Source organism: Salvelinus fontinalis, chromosome 25 (genome assembly GCF_029448725.1).
Source record: "Salvelinus fontinalis isolate EN_2023a chromosome 25, ASM2944872v1, whole genome shotgun sequence".
NCBI lineage: Eukaryota > Metazoa > Chordata > Actinopteri > Salmoniformes > Salmonidae > Salvelinus > Salvelinus fontinalis.
This window is the reverse complement of record NC_074689.1, coordinates 30,626,241-30,643,104: the sequence shown is the minus strand read 5'-3', so window position 1 is coordinate 30,643,104 and position 16,864 is coordinate 30,626,241. Positions and strand designations below refer to the sequence as shown.

The 16,864-nt window shown below is 41.3% G+C and overlaps 2 protein-coding genes across 2 annotated transcripts; both read right to left on the bottom strand.

Moving 5' to 3' along the window:
* Positions 1–1,589: 1,589 nt before the first annotated feature.
* dph2 (diphthamide biosynthesis 2) lies at positions 1,590–3,674 on the bottom strand. Its single transcript, XM_055882263.1, is given in 10 exon segments — positions 1,590–1,678; positions 1,681–1,716; positions 1,882–2,070; positions 2,270–2,391; positions 2,393–2,813; positions 2,816–2,896; positions 3,106–3,149; positions 3,151–3,196; positions 3,199–3,305; positions 3,670–3,674. Coding segments are annotated over 10 exon segments (1,140 nt in total).
* A 2,269-nt stretch (positions 3,675–5,943) lies between these two features.
* Positions 5,944–14,314, bottom strand: mcur1 (mitochondrial calcium uniporter regulator 1). The gene is made up of 9 exons (XM_055881846.1): positions 13,944–14,314; positions 13,243–13,353; positions 13,034–13,137; positions 8,819–8,920; positions 8,050–8,091; positions 7,576–7,647; positions 7,355–7,408; positions 7,068–7,182; positions 5,944–6,674 (listed from the first exon to the last, which is right to left on the bottom strand). The coding sequence occupies exons 1-9, from the start codon at positions 14,245–14,247 to the stop codon at positions 6,619–6,621; spliced, it is 960 nt and encodes a 319-aa protein (XP_055737821.1). The 5' UTR covers positions 14,248–14,314; the 3' UTR covers positions 5,944–6,618.
* Between the last annotated feature and the right edge of the window lie 2,550 nt (positions 14,315–16,864).

Here is a 16,864-nt window from a genome sequence, read left to right as displayed (position 1 = left end):
TTGTAACATAACAAAATGTGGACAAACTGTATAAACCTTTATATATCCACGCTTCTTACAAAGAGATGTGCATTAAAAAGCCTAAATATTACATGAAAAGGCTTGCACTTTTACGTTTTGCCTCCACGACAAGCTTCAGTGTAGCAAAACAAACTTAACATAAGCATCACGCAAATATAATCCAGTTGATATACAGGTAACTGCCAGAATAAAGGAAACACTTGAGTAAATGTGTGATAGAAAGTATATTGAAAGCAGGTGCTTTCACACAGGTGTGTTTCCTGAGTTAAAGACATTCTCTGGTACTTCTGTTTACTTTTTATCCAGTAATTCTGAAAGTAGCGCTCACGAGGCAAAAGTGTTCCCCAAAAATTGCATCCTACGTTCACGTCTCTCTCTCTCGCACTCTGCTGTGTGTGCATGTTGCTAGCTGTCACTAAAATGGCGATGGGCTGTAAACAGTCGCTTTTAAAACTTGGGATTTCATGGCTAATTGAGGTAAAACCGTTATTCTGCTCATAGATTATGTATGTATGAACCAAATCAAATTTATTTATATAGCCCTTCTTACATCAGCTAATATCTCAAAGTGCTGTACAGAAACCCAGCCTAAAACCCCAAACAGCAAGCAATGCAGGTGTAGAAGCACGGTGGCTAGGAAAACTTCCTAGAAAGGCCGAAACCTAGAGGAACCGGGCTATGAGGGGTGGCCAGTCCTCTTCTGGCTGTGCCGGGTGGAGATTATAACAGAACATGGCCAAGATGTTCAAATGTTCATAAATGACCCGCATGGTCAAATAATAATAATCACAGTAGTTGTCGAGGGTGCAACAGGTCAGCACCTCGGGAGTAAATGTCAGTTGGCTTTTCATAGCCGATCATTGAGAGTATCTCTACCGCTCCCGCTATCTCTAGAGAGTTGAAAACAGCAGGTCTGGGACAGGTAGCACATCCGGTGAACAGGTCAGGGTTCCATAGCCGCAGGCAGAACAGTTGAAACTGGAGCAGCAGCTACACATTGTCACATCCAGCCCAAAGCGGGAGGTTTAAAAAAGTACTTACTAGTCGCCAAAGCTCCGGAATATGTCTTTAATTAAGCAATTAACATCCCATCATGCTTAGAGTCATGTATAAAAATGCCCAGTTCCCCATTATTTTGGCTAACATGGCTAGAAGAGGTTTCAATGACTTTGAAAGAGGGGTCCCAAAAGAGCATCAGTCACCAGATCTCAACCCAATTGAACACGCATGAGACAGCATTTTCCTCCACCACCACCAACAAAACACCAAATTATGGAATTTCTCATGTAAAAATGGTGTCGCATCCATCCAATAGAGTTCCAGACACTTGTAGAATCTATACCAATGCACATTGAAGCTGTTATGGCGGCTTATGTTGGTGTTTCCTTTATTTTGTCAGTTAGCTTAGTTATGCAATAATACTGGCCTTAAATGTCTCAGAAGTTTGATTGCTTGAATTGGAATCTGTTGAGCTATGACGTAACATAATACAGTGTATATTGTAAATAATTAGATATTATGCATAAAATGTTTGCAATGCACTAATTATCTGGATGTGATGAGTGCCTTCATGACAAATGGTCCTGGTCAGTCGTCAGCTCCTCTTCGTAGGCAATGCCTTTCCTTCCCTCTAATGCTTTCACCACCAGTGTTTCTGCTCCAGTCCCTGCCAGCTACGGCCCGCCAGGAATGCGGCTGAAACAAAAACAGAGGGACTTATTAAAATTGTAACTGAAGAAGAGACCACTCAACAACCTCTTTATTGTCTTGCAATCCCAGAGTAGAGTTTTTAGAGTTTTAACACCAACCCAGCCTGTTTTTGGCCTGTTTTTAGCTGTCTGTTCTTCCCACATATCGTACCAGCTGTGTTAGCGGTGGCCACAGTGAGCGTCTGGTTCCGTATGACTAGTGAGGAGTGGCGTGAGGAAGACACTGGCTCACTGCACAAGAAGCGGGTCGTTCGTAGAGCTCCGGTGAGGAGGGAGACATCAGTCTCATCACCATCCTTGAGGTCGTCAGGATTCGCCAAGGCCACATGCTTGCATCCACCTATAACAGGTTTTTACTATTAGTCATATTACCTATAGCCTGGTCTCAGATCTGTTTGTGCTGTCTTGCCAACTCATCAAACAGATCTGGGACCAGGCTATGATATGCACAGTGAAGCAGAAGCTAGGCCTATTCTTGTTCACAATATTATTGGCCAAAAGTTTAATTCAGCAGCAAATCAATGTCAATCCGATCCTACCTGGAAGGAGATCCCTGAAGTCTGTGACATACTCTCCCAACCATTCCCTGTTCTTATTGCAGGCCACCTCCATTTCAAAGGCGGTCACGACCTGTTTGTAGAACTCACTGGAGTCCAATAGAGTTCTCAGGACATGCGATCAGTACATAAATGTCAATCTCATGAAAGTTAGCCAGTTTGGCCAGATTCAGTTTCCTCATGGCAAACATGTTGCTCTTTTTCCCTGCTCTGTGGTTGGTTTCTTTCAGCTGCTCGGTGGTGAGGTAGTTTGCCACACCTACTGTGCCCACAAGAATGCCCACCACACTGGCATCCTTTGTTCGCTCTATTGCGTTATATGGCTTCGTCAAAGCTTTGTTGATACTGATTGAACCTGCTATTGTCACTGGGTCAAAAGAACAGAAAGGGCAGCGGTACCAAGTCATCATGAAGTTTGTCATGGTTGCACCTTCGTGACCGATAAAGAACACACTGTAGTCCTCAACGGTCTGTCCACATTTCACATTTCATTTCCACGGAGAACTGCTGTCATTGTGTTGTCTGTCTGACTGTAGCAAAGTTCTCCGTCCACATGAAGGGTTGAGGCAATGTTCGGATACTCAGAGGAAAGAAGTTCCAGAAGATCATCTGAGGACAGACATTATCATGCTTTAAACCAGTATTAAATACATTGCTAAAAGGTGTTGAAAATGTCCTATCTTGTTTTAATACATTTATAAAACTGTCACTAAAATAGTATTAATTGTTCACATTCCTTTTGAAGTATATCACAAACTCAGTTTCCCAGTCCTAAAATAAGTTCAGACAATGGGACATAAGTCAGTGTGAAACATTACCAATAATGTGAGCATAGTTGACATTGTACAGGAGGATGATGTGACTGTCTGTCGGGGTACAGCTTTCTGAAGGAGGAGGCACACGTCTCCTCTCAAACACGTACATCAGAGGGAGTCTTCTGGACGGGCTGAGGCAATCCCTCCCGTAGTGCATGATGCAGTCCGCTCCTACATGCTCCGCTGCAACTTCATCTACACAACTGGAAATATCATGAGTATTGACAATACGGTTATAGTGATAAATCTCTTACAATTATTACAGGCCCAGTGCAGTCAAAAACTAGATTTTTCTGTATTTTATATATATTTTCACACTGAGGTTGTAATAATTATTTTAATAATAATTGTGAAAATTATTGTAATGCCATTTTAGTGTAAGAGCTGTTTGACATTTCAGCCTGTTTTGGTAGGATGGAGTTTTGGCCTGCCCGGTGACACAGTTGATAGTCCAATTACAAAGAGTCAAGACCACTCCCAGACAGTTGTAGTGAAAATCATGCTAAAAAAGTTTTTTTTGTTTGATGTCAATTTAAAATGGTCCAAAAAATAGTCACAGTAGGGTACTGCATTGTTACTCAGAAATTATTTGATATCAAGAAGGGCTTTAGACCTTTTTTAAAATGGTAAACTAATGCTTACAAATTCACTAGTCTCATTCAATAACAAATACTGAAATCATAATTAGCCTACACTCACACAAACTGTTATTCAAGTGACAATTTGTGTAACTAGCTTGTTAGCAACTGTTTTAAGGGATAACAATCCTTATACATTTTTGAACTGATGATCATTGATGAAGTGGGTGCACCTCAGCCACGCTCAAGATACTAAACGATATCATAACCGCCATCGATAAAAGACAGTACTGTGCAGCCGTCTTCATCGACCTGGCCAAGGCATTCGACTCTGTCAATCACCGTATTCTTATCGGCAGACTCAACCGCCTTGGTTTCTGAAATGACTGCCTCGCCTGGTTCACCAACTTCTTCTCAGACAGAGTTCAGTGTGTCAAATCGGAGGGCCTGTTGTCCGGACCTCTGGCAGTCTCTATGGGGGTACCACAGGGTTCAATTCTCGGGCCGACTCTTTTCTCTGTATATATCAAGGATGTCGCTCTTGCTGCGGGCGATTCCCTGATCCACTTCTACGCAGACAACACCATTCTGTATACGTCTGGCCCTTCTTTGGGCACTTTGTTAACTAACCTCCAAATGAGCTTCAATGCCATACAACACTCCTTCTGTGGCCTCCAACTGCTCTTAAACGCTTGTAAAACCAAATGCCTGCTTTTCAACCGTTCGCTACCCGCTCGCCCGAAAAGCATCACTACTCTGGACGGTTCTTGACTTAGAATATGTTGTAACTACAAATACCTAGGGGTCTGACTAGACTGTAAACTCTTCTTCCAGACTCATATTAAACATCTCCAATCCAAAATGAAATCTAGAATTGGCTTCCTATTTCGCAACAAAGCCTCCTTCACTCACGCCGCCAAACATACCCTCGTAAAACTGACTATCCTACCGGATCTCAACTTTGGCGATGTCATTTACAAAATAGCTTCCAATACTCTACTCAGCAAACTGGATGCAGTCTATCACAGTGCCATCCGTTCTGTCACCAAAGCCCCTTATACCACCCACCACTGTGACCTGTATGCTCTAGTCGGCTGGCCCTCGCTACATATTAGTCGCCAGACCCACTGGCTCCAGGTCATCTATAAGTCTATGCTAGGTAAAGCTCCGCCTTATCTCAGCTCACTGGTAACGATAACAACACCCACCCGTAGCACGTGCTCCATCAGGTATATCTCACTGGTCATCCCCAAAGCGAACACCTGCTTTTCCGCCTTTCCTTCCAGTTCTCTGCTGCCAATGACTGGAACGAATTGCAAAGATCGCTGAAGCTGGAGACTTATATTTCCCTCACTAACTTTAAACATCAGCTATCTGAGCAGCTAACCGATTGCCCATCTGTAAATAGCCCACCCAATCTACCTACCTCATCCCCATATTGTCTTTATTTACTTTTCTGCTTTTTTGCACACCAGTATTTCGACTTGCACATCATCATCTGCTCATCTATCACTCCAGTGTTAATTTGCTAAACTGTAATTACTTCGCTACTATGGCCTATTTATTGCCTTACCACCTCACGCCATTTGCACACACTGTATATAGACTTTTTCCCCCTCTATTGTGTTATTGTTTATTCCATGTGTAACTCTGTGTTGTTTGTGTCGCACTGCTTTGCTTAATCTTGGCCAGGTCGCAGTTGTAAATGAGAACTTGTTCTTAACTAGCTTACCTGGTGAAATAAAATAAAAAGTGTCTCAATGATCTGATAGAGCTCCTTTAGATTCCCAGAGTGAACATTCTGTTGCTGCTGAATGCTTCAGTCATTGTAATATATATTAATAGAAAATAGTTGAATTAGGGTCTCATCCCCAGCACCACAATCAAATGTAGCAAGATGATAATGAAGGCTCACTGTTGAATTCCTCGCCTATGATAAATGCTGCTCCTACAGAACATGGAGTTTCTGCTGGGTATCTGCAATTTATCATGTCAATATAGGCTACTGTACAGCTAGATACCTAGCTCGTAAATGACGACCCAACTTGATGTCAAATCAAATAATTTAGAGGTGACCAGGCATAGATGGTATCGGACGCAAATTTCTCATCAAAACACGACCACCAGTATAAATAATTCTAACATTTAGAAAGCAAAATATGATAAATTGCATTATTTCTAACAGGCGGGAAATAACTTCTGGGTTGTTTCCTTCACAATAAACGTATCCTATTATGGTCTGGTAAATAATATAAAAAACATGTTATGGTCAAATTATCCTTTATTATTGATTTGTGTTTAGTCATACATTTGTGCTGCTTTCCTTTTATACAGTTTTTACAATATCTACTATGGTCATAAAAAACTGTCCATTAGACTGATGGAATGTGTGTTCCAATGACTCACAAGTCCTCTAGTGTCTACAAGTTAAAAAAAATATACAGAGCTGCATCTTACTGGCTACATACATCTGGCTACATAGCCAGAAATGCACTTTGGACAGCATGGCAATTACAGTATATATCGATGCATTTTTACAACATATTTCTCAAACACAACATACACAGGTTTCTTGCTTAACAGTGCATGTACAAAAAAATGCATTCATGTACATTGCAATACATATTTGTTGTCAGGATTCTATCTTAAATAACATTTAATTTATAGGGTACTCTATGAAAACACAACCAATTAAAAATGTTGGATAGTGTGCAGCCTTTCGCATTTCATGGTTTGCTGGGTTCATCTTCTAAATCTTAAGTCATTGGTCCTCAGAAATATCAACATCAAAGCATTTTATCTGTCTTCATGCCATCAGCCAGTGGTTGTTTGTTCCTATAGCGATTTACTACTTATCAAACACAAAATGGTGGCAGTTCAAATGGGTTCTTTTTGAGCTAGTGGTCCATATGACCAGTTCTTCTTGTACTCCCCGGAGTCACATCCAGATGCGATAGAATCCGAGAACCACAGTGAGACAAGTGAAGACTGAACCTGAAAGACATAGGAGTCAGTCAGTCAGAACTTGTTAATGGCTTATGGACTAAAGTGTCGTTTAGTTGACCAAAACCAGATACTAATTGTGTATCTATTTCATTCGAGGAACATATGTTATCCATCATTTATAGTGTGTTTTTATTGAGCAAATAATCTTTACGTATTGGCCTCAAGGCATTTGTCAGATTTCCTCAGTCAGAAAAAGCTCTGACGAAGGCATTGAGGCCAATAGAAAGCTTAATAAAGAGCAGTGATACTAGCAAGAGCAGTGTGTGGGTTTCTTCTTTTTTCTCATGCACCTGCAACAAAGATAGCTCAGATGTGCGAGTGCCTTTTAAATATTGAACAAATAAGACTATAATGCATGGATACATGAATGACACTTCTTACCTGCAAGGTATTTGATAGTATCAAGTTTGTGAGCTTCCAACATGGTTTTCAAACCTGCCACTTCAGTGTCAATTTTCATATTGGACCGAGTCAAATGACAATTTTGCTCAGCATTCTACAACAGACAGATTTGGCTATTATTCACATAATATTCTCCTCATAACTAAATAACAAATACATGGTGAAAAGACATCATTGAGATGGGTGTTACACATGCATGGTGAATGAAGTAACCTGTTAAGTGCTCTAAAGTAGAATGGTTTAATCATAATGTACAGTATACAGACCATTTCCATTATCTCGGTCCGACTTTCCATGAGTCTCTTCTCATGCTCTGATTTCTGAAAGTCAAATAGTCATTCAGAGTCGAAACTGTGCGGTCAAATTTGCATTAAATATTGATAAGAGCAAGATGTACTGTATGTAATAAGCAAAGCGTCACACCTTCATCCTAGGAATACTAATGTAAAAACCATCAGCATATACAATTTAATACTAAGACATTTACCATTTCTTTCATGCTGCTCTTTTCCGAATTCATATCCAAGATATTGTCAAAGCGCACTTTATTCATCACATCCTGCGAAAAGAAAAAGGAGGTATTCCGTCATTCAAACACTCTCAATGGTTCTGAAGTGCTGTTAAAGGCTGCAATCCAAACGGATCATCGCTCTGTTTCACAAAGAGTCATACTTTATAGATATAGAAAACTTTACACACGGTTTACACGCAAAATCATCACAAACAGATGAAATGTTGGCAGCAACATGTGGGTGATCTGCAGACATATTTTCACAGAAATTAAACCATAAAAATAAAGAGTTACACACTATATATAAATTCCCAGTACCGTAATTTATTTATACCGTAAATCATTTCGGCATCACTGTGCCTTCTTCAGGGTTATAGTTTATTCGCCATTAGTAAGCCCCAGCTCATGATTTTTATTCGACAGAAATTAAACCACCTTAAAACAACTTACAGCCAGTTGCACCTTCAGTTGCAGTAGCTCTACCTTGACTTTCTGTAAGAAAAGATTAATCAATTCATTGATATAGTTCAAATGCCTGACTAAGGAAATAACATGGCCCCCCAAAAAATTCCATCCACTGTCTCAGTCATGTGACCACAGAGGGAGCAATCCTATGTTTTCAGTTCAGAGCAAGTGAAAGAGAAGATGCAAGGTGAAGAGACAACTTTAAACAATTGACATGCAACCAGTATGACCTGGGACCCCACGTGTGTGGACTCCATAGGATGTACTTGATGTCAGTGTTTACCGTCACTGTTCAAATGACAAGGAAGAACACTGACTACCACTGGAAAATAAGTTACATAAGGAATATATATAAGGTAATCCTAACCCTCATGTGTCACATCACGGGACCGTCTCTTCCCACTGGGCACACACTGGTTGAATCAATGTTGTTTCCTCATCAATTAAATTATGTTGAACCAGCGTTGAATAGACGTTGAAATGATGTCTGTAAAGCAGTAGACATAAAAGGCTCCCTGATGTGCTTCAAGTGATGATAGGATTAGAGCACAGGAGGTTGGTGGCACCTTAATTGGGGAGGACAGGCTCGTGGTAATGGCTTGAACGGAGTCAGTGGAATGGTATCAAATACATAAAATACATGGTTCCAGGTGTTTGATGCCATTCCATTTTCACCGTTCCGGCCATTATTACGAGCCATCTTCCCTTCAGCAGCCTCCTGTGGATTAGAGAACTCCTACAAATTAATACTCACCTCATTCTCTGCCAGCAAAGTAGAGAACTCACTCTTTTCAAGGATAATCATGTCCTTTTTCACCGATGCAATTTGGGAAAACACCCTCTGCAACATGATCTCCTGCAATTCATGGCCACAGCAAGTCAGTCTCATTAGTTGTTATTTACATGTATTATCAATATTTGACAAATATATATATATATATATATATATATATATATATATATATATATATATATATATATAGATATATATTACACTGCTCAAAAAAATAAAGGGAACACTTAAACAACACAATGTAACTCCAAGTCAATCACACTTCTGTGAAATCAAACTGACCACTTAGGAAGCAACACTGATTGACAATAAATTTCACATGCTGTTGTGCAAATGGAATAGACAAAAGGTGGAAATTATAGGCAATTAGCAAGACACCCCCAAAAAAGGAGTGATTCTGCAGGTGGTGACCACAGACCACTTCTCAGTTCCTATGCTTCCTGGCTGATGTTTTGGTCACTTTTGAATGCTGGCGGTGCTCTCACTCTAGTGGTAGCATGAGACGGAGTCTACAACCCACACAAGTGGCTCAGGTAGTGCAGTTCATCCAGGATGGCACATCAATGCGAGCTGTGGCAAAAAGGTTTGCTGTGTCTGTCAGCGTAGTGTCCAGAGCATGGAGGCGCTACCAGGAGACAGGCCAGTACATCAGGAGATGTGGAGGAGGCCGTAGGAGGGCAACAACCCAGCAGCAGGACCGCTACCTCCGCCTTTGTGCAAGGAGGTGCACTGCCAGAGCCCTGCAAAATGACCTCCAGCAGGCCACAAATGTGCATGTGTCAGCATATGGTCTCACAAGGGGTCTGAGGATCTCATCTCGGTACCTATTGGCAGTCAGGCTACCTCTGGCGAGCACATGGAGGGCTGTGCGGCCCCACAAAGAAATGCCACCCCACACCATGACTGACCCATCGCCAAACCGGTCATGCTGGAGGATGTTGCAGGCAGCAGAACGTTCTCAAAGGCGTCTCCAGACTCTGTCACGTCTGTCACATGTGCTCAGTGTGAACCTGCTTTCATCTGTGAAGAGCACAGGGCGCCAGTGGCAAATTTGCCAATCTTGGTGTTCTCTGGCAAATGCCAAACGTCCTGCACGGTGTTGGGCTGTAAGCACAACCCCCACCTGTGGACGTCGGGCCCTCATACCACCCTCATGGAGTCTGTTTCTGACCGTTTGAGCAGACACATGCACATTTGTGGCCTGCTGGAGGTCATTTTGCAGGGCGCTGGCAGTGCACCTCCTTGCACAAAGGCGGAGGTAGCGATCCTGCTGCTGGGTTGTTGCCCTCCTACGGCCTCCTTCACGTCTCCTGATGTACTGGCCTGTCTCCTTGTAGCGCCTCCATGCTCTGGACACTACGCTGACAGACACAGCAAACCTTTTTGCCACAGCTCGCATTGATGTGCCATCCTGGATGAACTGCACAACCTGAGCCACTTGTGTGGGTTGTAGACTCCGTCTCATGCTACCACTAAAGTGAGAGCACCGCCAGCATTCAAAAGTGACCAAAACATCAGCCAGGAAGCATAGGAACTGAGAAGTGGTCTGTGATCACCACCTGCAGAATCACTCCTTTTTTGGGGGTGTCTTGCTAATTGCCTATAATTTCCACCTTTTGTCTATTCCATTTGCACAACAGCATGTGAAATTTATTGTCAATCAGTGTTGCTTCCTAAGTGGACAGTTTGATTTCACAGAAGTGTGAATGACTTGGATTTACATTGTGTTGTTTAAGTGTTCCCTTTATTTTTTTGAGCAGTGTATATATATACACACAAAAGTATGTGGGACACAAATGAGTGGATTTGGCTATTTCAGCCACACCCGTTGCTGACAAGTGTATAAAATCGAGCACACACACAGTCATCAATTTCCATAGACAAACATTGACAGTAGAACGGCCTTACTGAAGAGCTCACTGACTTTCAGGATGGCACCGTCATAGGATGCGACCTTTCCAACAAGTCAGTTCATCAAATTTCTGCCCTGCTAGAGCTGCCTCGGTAAGTGCTGTTATTGTGAAGTGGAAACGTCTAGGAGCAACAACGGCCCAGCCGCGAAGTGGTAGGCCACACAAGCTCACAGAACGGAACCGGCGAGTGCTGAAGTGCATAACAATCGTCTGTCCTTGGTTGCAACACTTACTACCGAGTTCCAAACTGCCTCTGGAAACAATAACTGTTCGTCGGGAATTTCATGAAATGGGTTTCCATGGACAAGCAGCCACACACAAGCCTAAGATCAACATGCACAATGCCAAGCGTCGGCTGGAGTGGTGTAAAGCTTCGCCGCCATTGGACTGTGAAACAGTAGAAACACCTGGAGTGATGAATCACGCTCCACCATCTGGCAGTCCGGCGGACGAATGTGGATTTGGTGGATGCCAGGAGAACGCTACCTACACGAATGCAGAGTGCCAACTGTAAAGTTTGGTGGAGGTGGAATAATGGTATGGGGCTGATTTTCATGGTTCAGACTAGGCCCCTTAGTTCCAGTGAAGTGAGATCTTAACGCTACAGCATACAATGAGACTCTAGACGATTCTGTGCTTCCAACTTTGTAGAAACAGTTTGGGGAAGGCCTGTCCTGTTTCAGCATGACAATGCCCCTGTGCACAAAGTGAGGTCCATACAGAAATGGTTGTCGAGATTGGTGTGGAAGAACTTGACTGGCCTGCACAGAGCCCTGACCTCCAACCAATCAAACACCTTTGAGATGAATTGGAACTCCCGACTCCGAGCCAGGCCTTATCGCCCAACATCAGTGCCCGACCTCACTAATGCTCTTGTGGCTGAATGGAAGCAAGTCCCAGCAGCAATGTTCAAACATCTAGTGGAAAGCCTTCCCAACAGAGTGGAGGCTGTTATAAATCAAATTGTATTTGTCACATACGCTGAATACAACAGGTGTAGGTCGACCTTATGCTTACTCACAAGCCCTTACTCAACAATGCAGTTTTAAGAAAAATACCTTAAATAAATAAAGTAACAAATAATTAAAGGGCAGCAGTAAAATATGTGGTGAAGCCACATAAAAGTAAAATAACAATAGCAATGCTATATACAGGGGGTACCGGTACGGAGTCAATGTGCGGGGTCACCGGTTAGTTAAGGTAATTGAGGCAATATATACACTACCGTTCAAAAGTTTGGGGTGACTCAGAAATCCTTGTTTTGTGTCCATTAAAATAACATAAAATTGATCAGAAATACAGGTGTAGACATTGTTAATGTTGTAAATGACTATTGTAGCTGGAAACGGCTGATTTTTAATGGAATATCTACAGTTGAAGTCGGAAATTTACATACACCTTTGGCATTCTAGTATTCTAGTATTTGGTTATGGTCTGCAAGGCTGTAATTGCTGCAAATGGAGGATTCATTGACGAAAGCAAAGTTTGAAGGACAATTATTATTTAAATTAAAAATCATTATTTATAACCTTGCCAACATCACCGACTATATTTTATATTCATTTTGCTACTCATTTCATGTATGTTTTCATGAAAAACAAGGACATTTCTAAGTGACCCCAAACTTTTGAACGGTAGTGTGTGTACATGTGGGTAGAGTTATTAAAGTGACGTATGCATAGATAATAACAGAGAGTAGCAGCAGCATAAAGGGGGGGCAATGCAAATAGTCTGGGTGGCCATTTGATTAGATGTTCAGTAGTCTTATGGCTTGGGGGTAGAAGCTGTTTAGAAGCCTCTTGGACCTAGACTTGGCGCTCCGGTACCGCTTGCCGTGCGGTAGCAGAGAGAACACTCTATGACTAGGGTGGCTGGAGTCTGACAGTTTTTGGGGCCTTTCTCTGACACCACCTGGTAAAGAGGTCCTGCATGGCAGGAAGCTTGGCCCCAGTGATGTACAGGGCCGTACGCACTACCCTCTGTAGTGCCTTGCGGTCGGAGGCCGAGCAGTTGCCATACCAGGCAGTGATGCAACCAGTCAGGATGCTCTCGATGGTGCAGCTGTAGAATCTTTTGAGGATCTGAGGACCCATGCCATATCTTTTCAGTCTTTTTTCAGTTTGAGGGGGAATAGGTTTATTGCAGCAAAGGAGGGACCAACCCATATTAATGCCCATGACTTTGGAATGAGATGTTCAACGAGCAGGTGTCCACATACCTTTGGGCATATACTGTATGTTGATATGAAAAAGTCAAGCCTCACCTGCTGCACTTTGGTTACCATGTCATTATAGATTAGATCCATGTTGGAGTGTGTTGTCCTGACCATCATCCTGACAATTACCTCAGCTTGCTGAGTGGTGAAGCCTGTTGATGAAAATAAAAAACACTAACTGGGTTCAAACCAACCACTGAATTAAATATGCATGGGGGTTACTTCAAATTACACAAATAAAAAAACATTATTCTAACCATTGTCTTCGAGGAGTCGAACCAATGCATGGGTATCAAAATACAGCCTCCGGTTTCCAGACTTTGTCATATCTGTTTTCAATTCATACTGAAGTATAGAGGTGCTCAGCTCTGATATCCACATAAAAGGAAAAGTTAGATGTAGCGTACAGATCAGAACATGACAATTTATTTATTTATAACCACCATAGGATCCTGCATCAAATTAAGAAAATGTTATACAAATGTATAGCACTCTGAGGGTGATATGAAGATACATTTCATGTATTTAATGTATATTAGTGGCATATCTGTCCTGGTGTTTAATGCATTAACACTGGGCCTTTAAAAAAAATATATATATCTGTTACAAAATAATCATTTTACCTCACGAGGTCACTCAAACCCCGGTTGCAATCGATTTCTACTAGTTACCACAGCCACAAAGTCAAAAAGTGCTATATTGTAAAAATGTAATTATAACAAAAATATGCTTTTTGGTCTTAATTTAAGGTTATGGTTTGGCATAAGGTTAGACGTAGGGTTAAATATAGGGTTAGATTTCATTCACACTTTAAGAGTAATTGCCGAAATGGGCGGGGTTTATGACGTTGTGGCTGTGGTAACTAGTGACGACCGTTGCAATCTGAACCCGAGCTGGCAAACTTATTTTTGACAGTGTAGTTTGTTGTCTTCTTGGCTCAGAGAGTGTACATACATACCTCTGACAAATAAAAAGCTCCGTTTAAAAACCTTAGTTGCGCTCACTCCCGTAAATAGTCTCCTTCTCCATGTTCGTTTGTCAAGGTTGCAAGAGCCAGAATCGGTGTTACATTGTTTACAGCGCGAATGGATGCTGCTCGTCAAAATTGTGTTCAGAGAGGAAATGCTAGGTTGGAGCGCAACTGTAGTGAAACTTGCTCTGTCCCCGTGTGTCCTCTCTTCTTGCTTACTATACCAATAGTCCGAGTTTAAAGTAAATTTGTTCAACCGCGAGTGAAATGCAATTCTTTGTTTCAATGACATCGTCAAACCTTTAGTTCACTTTCACTGTACTTTCCTGCCTGAGTTCCCATAATCACATGTCACCACGTTGACCCTACGTTGACGTAACTAGGAGGGTTATGTTTTAAAGCAACAGTTTACTATATTTTCTTACTACGCTAATCTAGTCCACAGCAACATGGAGACTACACTTGTTCCATTTGATTTAATGTAGAACCAGTTCCGTACCCTCTCAGGTATGCGGGTTAGGGAGGACTCTGAAGACAGAATATAAACATAATACTACACAAATGATAGAATACATATTTTTCAAAAAATTACTGTATTGCGAAATCCTGGACACAATATCCGTGACAGTAGGCTAGCCTATTGGATGAAGTGACATACCACAATAGTGAGAATATTCACAGGAAATTCTTGATAAGAATGTAATATTCATGAGAGGAGAGAAAACTGATATGCTCCCACACATTAATTGTGCAAAGATCTTCATTGTTATCAGGTGGGAGAGGCACCTTCAGTGTCAAATACAAGAATGACGTCAATGTGACAAGTGTGCATTTTTTTTATTCATTTTTATTTATTTCACCTTTATTTAACTAGGCATGCCAGTTAAGAACAAATTCTTATTTATAATGACGGCCTACCCCCCTGGCCAATCCCTCCCCTAACCCGGGCGACTCTATGCCAATTGTGCATTTACCACTGTCAATTGGGACAGACAGATTATGTGCAACGCATTTCAATAAAAACATTTATTTTACCTTACTATCACACACAGTCAGCATGAATCAGAATAAAATAACATACTTGGTTCAATTTCGTTCCACTACAATACATAGTAATAACATTAGCTAAACTATGTTTCACAAGGCCTCTAGCTATTTTTCAATCTGTATTTGATATTGATTTTCTAACAAAAATGAGCGCATCAAATTATATATACACTACCGTTCAAACGTTTGGGGTCACTTAGAAATGTTCTTGTTTTTGAAAGAAAAGCACATTTTCTGTCCAATAAAATAAAATTGATCAGAAAGACCGTGTAGACATTGTTAATGTTGTAAATGACTATTGTAGCTGGAAACGGCTGATTTATGGAATATCTGCATAGGTGTACAGAGGCCCATTATCAGCAACCATCACTCCTGTGTTCCAATGGCACCTTGTGTTAGCTAATCCAAGTTTATCATTTTAAAAGGCTAATTGATCATTAGGAAACCCTTTTGCAATTATGTTAGCACAGCTGAAAACTGTTGTCCTGATTATCTGGAGCATCAGCCTTTGTGGGTTCGATTACATGGTCAAAATGGCCAGAAACAAAGAACTTTCTTCTGAAACTCGTCAGTCTATTATTTTTCTAAGAAATGAAGGCTATTCCATGCGAGAAATTGCCAAGAAATTGAAGTTCTCGTACAACGCTGTGTACTACTCCCTTCATAGAACAGCGCAAACTGGCTCTAACCAGAATAGAAAGAGGAGTGGGAGACCCCGGTGCAGAACTGAGCAAGAGGACAAGTACATTAGTGTCTCTAGTTTGAGAAACAGATGCCTCCACAAGTCCTCAATTGGCAGCTTCATTAAATAGTACCCGCAAAACACCAGTCTCAACGTCAACAGTGAAGAGGAAACTCCTGGAGGCTGGCCTTCTAGGCAGAGTTGCAAAGAAAAAGCCATATCTCAGACTGGCCAATAAAAAGAAAAGATTAAGATGAAAAAGAACACAGACACTGGACAGATTGGAAAAAAAGTGTTATGGGCAGACAAATCTAATTTTGAGAACATTCGTGAGATGCAGAAAAAATGAAAATATGCAGGAGGAGTGCTTGATGCCATCTGTCAAGCATGGTGGAGGCAATGTGATGGTCTGGGGGTGCTTTGGTGGTGGTTAAGTGGGAGATTTGTACAGGGTAAAAGGGATCTTGAAGAAGGAAGGCTATCACTGCATTTTGCAACGCCATGCCATACCTTGTGGACGGTGCTTAATTGGAGCCAATTTCCTGCTACAACAGTACAATGACCAAAAGCACAGCTCCAAACTATAAAATAACTATTTAGGGAAGAAGCAGTCAGCTGGTATTCTGTCTATAATGGAGTGGCCAGCACAGTCACCAGATCTCAACCCCATTGAGCTGTTGTGGGAGCAGCTTGACCGTATGGTACGTAAGAAGTGCCCATCAAGCCAATCCAACTTGTGGGAGGTGCTTCAGGAAGCATGGGGTGAAATCTCTTCAGATTACCTCAACAAATTGTCATCTAGAATGCCAAAGGTCTGCAAGGCTGCTATTGCTGCAAATGGAGGAATGTTTGACGGAAGCAAAGTTTGAAGGACACAATTATTATTTAAATTAAAATTCATTATTTATAACCTTGTCAACATCTTGACTATATTTCCTATTAATTTTGCAACTCATTTCATGTATGTTTTCATGGAAAACAAGGACATTTCTAAGTGACCCCAAACTTTTGAACGGTAGTATATATATATATATATATATATATATATATATATATATATATATATATATATATATATATATATATATATATATATATATATATATATATACAGTGCCTTCGGAAAGTATTCAGACCTCTTGACTTTTTCCATATTTGGTTACGTTACAGCCTTATTCTA

Bases quoted from the DNA above. Each gene is read 5' to 3' on its own strand.
- mcur1 (XM_055881846.1), bottom strand. From the start codon at position 14,247: ATGTCATTGAAACAAAGAATTGCATTTCACTCGCGGTTGAACAAATTT. The intron at 13,354-13,943 runs GTATGTATGTAC...TGTGGATATCAG, and splicing joins GAGCTTTTTATTTGTCAGAG to AGCTGAGCACCTCTATACTT. The intron at 13,138-13,242 runs GTTAGAATAATG...TTTCATCAACAG, and splicing joins TCGACTCCTCGAAGACAATG to GCTTCACCACTCAGCAAGCT.